Source organism: Nuphar pumila, chromosome 3 (assembly GCF_984573655.1).
Source record: "Nuphar pumila chromosome 3, dmNupPumi1.hap1.1, whole genome shotgun sequence".
NCBI classification, from domain to species: Eukaryota; Viridiplantae; Streptophyta; class Magnoliopsida; order Nymphaeales; family Nymphaeaceae; genus Nuphar; species Nuphar pumila.
The window spans coordinates 129,894,741-129,899,708 of NC_143251.1; the positions used below are offsets into that span (position 1 = coordinate 129,894,741).

The window sequence follows — 4,968 nt, forward strand, 5'->3', positions numbered from 1 at the left end:
CATAATGCGCAAAGGGAGGGGGGTGGAACATTGAAAACGAGCTCTTATTTTTGCGGGAGAAGAGTAGCGGGAACCTGCAGAAATGCACGGAGTTGCATGATTTTTGAAAGAAAGCCTCCTTTTTTCGTGACATGCAAACGCCCCTAAAAGTTTGGTGGGCGTACACGAATTGGTGACACTTGGTGATTTTCTATAATTGTGTTCGAACTAATAAGAAGAGAAAAGGAATAGTTTTCAAAAGGCTATCAAGCTTTTAATTGATATTAATTTCTCTCTTCTGAGAAAAAAAACTCAAATTAATTTCTCAAGGCCTATGAACTATAATTAATTATTGCGAAACAAATAAGCTTTTTAAGTAAAAATAACTTGTATTTCAAAATGACCAATTGACACTTGCAAACATAAGTCCTCTTAAGTTGCAACTTCCCAACTCCCCTAATTTTTTCCTTCACGAACAACAAAAGCTAATAAAAAAATAAGAACCTTGCCTTTGGTAATTTCTAAGGGCAAAGAGTGTATATAAAATAGATACATTTCACCCCTGAATCGGCTACTTTTTTAATAAATATATAAAATACTTAAAAATATTTTTATAATATTATTTTAATATATTTTTAATAGCTTTAACATGTGTTAAGTTCTGATTCACGGGTAATATTTTTTTTTAATTATTTTTTTACCCGATTCAGAACAATTCACTTGAGTATCGGTATCAGCCCATTCACCTGAATCGTTGGCCAAAACGATACAGGTCCGATACCGATTTTTCATAAATTTAATTTAATGCAATTAATTAGGTAAATAATAATAGTTACCAAGTTATTATGTAATTAATTATACAGCACGTGAACGGATCATGGCACGCCAACCAAAGTGGAGCCACCGTCTGACTCAACAGAGAGTGGCAGCTTGCCATTGGTCCACATACACCCCATATATCTCGGGCCCACAGGACACGTGTCGTGAAGATAACAGGTCATACCGTGAGCGGCGGCTCGTTTAACGGCCCTTCGAGAGCTCTCGGTTTAGGGGTAAAATAGTCCTTGTGTTTAAAAAAAGATTTTTATGTTTCTACCCTCAAGCTTATAAATTTATGACCCACATTTCCCTGAGCTGTTCCATAGAGTAAAAGGAGAAAACTGCCATTTAGAATCTGGAAAGCCAACGGACTCTTGCTTTTGTGAATGACGGAAACATCCCCATCGGCACTAACCCCGTTCGAGCTACGTGCGGCGAAATGCTGTCATTTTTTTGGATTTTGTTTAGGGGTAAATTAGTCAGAATGATGCTATATCAAGGCGCTCACTATCCGCTCGCTCACTCACTCCTTCCTGACTGAAACTCTTCCTTTTATTTATCGCCGGCGCGCCGGAAAAGTCACCGGAATTTTTTTCCCTCTTGCGAACTTTCGGCGGGAAAACTCTTCCAGGGTTTTACCAGTCGAGAGCTCCGTCGCAGGAGAAGTTCTCTCTTCTCTTTTCTTCTGTTTGTTTGACAACTGCTGTCCGACCGAAGCAAAAGGTAAACCTCTCTCTCTCTCTCTCTCTCTCTCTCTCTGGATATGAGGTTCGTCTTAGCCTCCTGCTTGGCTTTTACGCCGGAAAATGCTAATTTCTCCTTGGTTTTCCCCCAAAAAAGGAATTAAACTACTACTCCCCGTACTCTCTCTCTCACACACACACACATACAGAATCCCCATTTCGTTCCTATCCTTCCGCAGGCTTCGGGTACGAATATCGAAGAGTCGCAATCGCTTTTAGTACTCGACTTCCTCCCTTCTCTGTGGTTGTTTGTTTCCTTACTGTCTACCCATAACGATACGTATTCTTCTTTCATTTATGCTCTTTTAGGCTGTCATTTGGGGCCATTTTCTTCTCTCAGTACGCGGGAAAGCTTCTCTCAAAACCCTCTAATGGTGATAGTAGAGACACAGTTAATCTGCCGGACGCCTGAGGCCAGAAGTTTTTCCCTGTTCACGGTATATCCAACTTGGCATAACCCCAAACTTTTCAGCAGAAAGCTCGCCGTGTCTGGTTCCCCAAATGGCCGGAGTTCAGAGTTCTCCGTCCATATGCTCTCTTTTTCTTTTCCCCCTTCGTCGTCTTCCATTTTTTTCTGTTTATGGGTTACCCCCATTCTGTTTCGTTCATCACACGGACTCGAAACATCTCTGTCATCCTCCATCCTTTTCTAGGCCGACCCATTCGGATTTTCTCATAATCCCCTTTAGGAATTAGTCTCAACCGCCACGCCCCCCCACCCCACACACACACACAGAGTTTTCCAAATTTTGTGGGTTTTCCCATTTCCATATTTTATATTTATTTATGCGTTTTTTTTTTCCTTCTCTTTTTGGTGGGAGTTCAGGAGGAAGGAAGGATTTTTCGAGAAATGAGAGCGAGGGACGCCCCTTCTTCAATCTGAACTCCGAAGCATTCTCGAGAACGAAGCATGGATTGCTCGTTTTTCCCGTCGGTGAAGTACACCGAGCACCGGACGAGGTCCAAGATGTTTGCCAAGTCGCCGTCCTCGAGTGCGAGGAACAGAGCTTGCCGGAGTCCGGTGGTCCTCGCCACCCCGAAGCTCGTCCGCCTCATCGTCACCGACGCGGAGGCGACGGACTCGTCGAGCGACGAAGAAGCGCCTTGCCTCCGCCGCGGGCACCACCGAGTGAAGCGATACGTCTACGAGATCGATCTCCAGACGTCGAGTTCCCCATCCACCACCACCACCACAGCCACCGCCTTGGGCACCACCGTCGTCTCCGGAGGGAGGAAGAACCGGCGGATATCGGATTCGAAGGCCTGGAGGCGACCAAAGGGCCGGCTCTCCGGCGAATCGCCGACCGGGAGGAAGTTTCGGGGCGTCCGGCAGCGGCCGTGGGGGAAGTGGTCGGCGGAGATTCGGGACCCGTCTCGCCGGGTCCGGCTCTGGCTCGGCACCTACGACACCGCCGAGGAGGCCGCGAAGGCCTACGATGCCGCCGCCATCAAACTCCGCGGCCCGGACGCCATGACCAACTTCACCACCACGGCCACCGAGTCTCCCCAAACGAGAGCCGATACCGCCGATAACCGCGCCACCGTATCGGGATACAACTCTGGAGAGGATCTCCTCGGCCTACCGTCCCCGACCACGGTGCTCCGCCGCTGCAACTCCTCCAACGAGCCCAAGTCCGCCAAAGGGGAGGTAGCCGTCGCCCGTCCGGCTGTGCCGGAGACCGAGCTCTGCGATTCGTTCCCGCGGGACGTACCGTTCTCTCCCGGTGGGTTACTCGACTTCGACGGGGGTGAGTCCGGTCTCTTCTTCAGTGGGCTCGACGCGGAGGAGCTAGGAGAGGTCCTCCTGGGCTCGCTCGGCGCGGTGGAGGTGCTATGGCCGGCGCCGGTTCCCTCGCTGTCCGTCGACAAGTGCTCCTTCGAGATCGGCGAGTTTTTCTCTCCCGACGCCTTCCTCGCCTCTGTGTGAGATCGTCTCGCCCTTGCCGGTTCGTCTCGGATTTTGTTGTCACCGAGACGATACGTCAAGTCTTCCTCTTTTTGTCCTTTATTTCTTGTTTTTATTTCGGCTCACCAAGTTTCCTTTTTCTTTTCTTTTTTCTTGAAAATGCAAACATATGTATTTAATATTTTAGAGTGAAATAGATAATGAGAGATATATAGTCTCGGGGTTCACAACTTTTGCGTGTGTGAAGAAGAATTAATTTCGATTTTGATTGTATTTTTTGCCTTTTTATGTGTTGTTTTTAGTGCTGAACGTATCGATCGTGTCTTCTCGTTTCGGAATTCGCCCCTTTAGCTCTTAGTAGATAGGCGTGTGGATTTGGTATTGTATTGGATCTGGTTTTGGGGTTTGGGTTGGACAACTATCTTTTATCGTAGTTAGACCCGGTATCCTCGTACAAAACTGAGTTATATTTTCTTATATGGTGCTGAGTTTATGGGCAATTAAAAAGCATTAATAAGAGACTGATGAACATATGAAGTCTTTAAATAAAAGAAAAAAGAAAGAAAGAAAAGATTAAAAATGCCTTGAAAATGTTTGTGGTCACTGTGGATAAAATACTATAATATATCATACAAATTGATTTGAATATCGTTCCGAGACGATCCGATTCCTGAACCGTCCCTCAGGAATCCGATTCGATTCACGGAATCTATTTTTGGTTATTATTGCGGGGGCGAGCCTAACTGTACGAACGATTCCCTCGATTTTCGACACGTGTATAAGATCGAACGGTCGTCCTTTCTTCCAGCGCTTTTACACCTGCGAGTACCGGATGCCGTTGCTCTTCGCACGTGCATTGTTAGTAGTCGTGATAACGAACCACGCTGGAGGCATGTGCGTTCGTTGCTGCGGTTGGTGGGCGGTTGGATCTTCCAGTAATCGTGGTGGACCGTACGATGGCAGAAATCTTTTCAGTTTTTTTTTTTATTTGGAGATTTATTCGGGATTTCTGGGAAAGGGCAAAAAGGGAAGTAAAAAATATCTGGGTCGGGCGAAGTTCGCTGTTGACTCGGGATTCGGAAGGCCGAGAACGACAACGGAAGACGCGCCGAGACCGCCAGTGGGGTTGGTGGGTTCTGGGCGAGCTGGTCTCCAGCTGTTTTCCCTGTGGCCCCAAATGTCTCTTATACCCTTGCTCTTTCACCTAAATTATATTCATACCACTTCCATGAAGTTAGTTGACTGGTGTGGTCGTCGTAGTACAGCATACACGACCCGACCCGAATTCAAAATAAACAACAAAAGAATATATTTAGCACTTACTTTATACTTGAATTGGATTACATATGAAAAATGTGTTAAAAAATAATAAAAAACTTATTAAATAAAAATTAAATGAGAGTTTAGGGAAGCGAAATGAAGAAATAACACGCATGAAGGCTTACGTCCACAGAAAAAAACTCTCACATCCTCTCTTTTTCTATTTTTGTCATTTTCATTTTATTAAATATCTCAACTCAT

The 4,968-nt window shown here is 45.8% G+C and overlaps 1 protein-coding gene across 1 annotated transcript; it reads left to right on the forward strand.

Moving 5' to 3' along the window:
* The first annotated feature begins 1,340 nt into the window (after nucleotides 1–1,340).
* Nucleotides 1,341–3,666, forward strand: LOC149843801 (ethylene-responsive transcription factor CRF3-like). The gene is made up of 2 exons (XM_090001936.1): nucleotides 1,341–1,521; nucleotides 2,368–3,666. The coding sequence occupies exon 2, from the start codon at nucleotides 2,452–2,454 to the stop codon at nucleotides 3,466–3,468; it is 1,017 nt and encodes a 338-aa protein (XP_089858062.1). The 5' UTR covers nucleotides 1,341–1,521; nucleotides 2,368–2,451; the 3' UTR covers nucleotides 3,469–3,666.
* The last annotated feature ends 1,302 nt before the right edge of the window (nucleotides 3,667–4,968 follow it).

What these genes read in the sequence shown, in the direction of transcription:
- LOC149843801 (XM_090001936.1), top strand. Translation starts at nt 2,452, where the DNA reads ATGGATTGCTCGTTTTTCCCGTCGGTGAAGTACACCGAGCACCGGACG.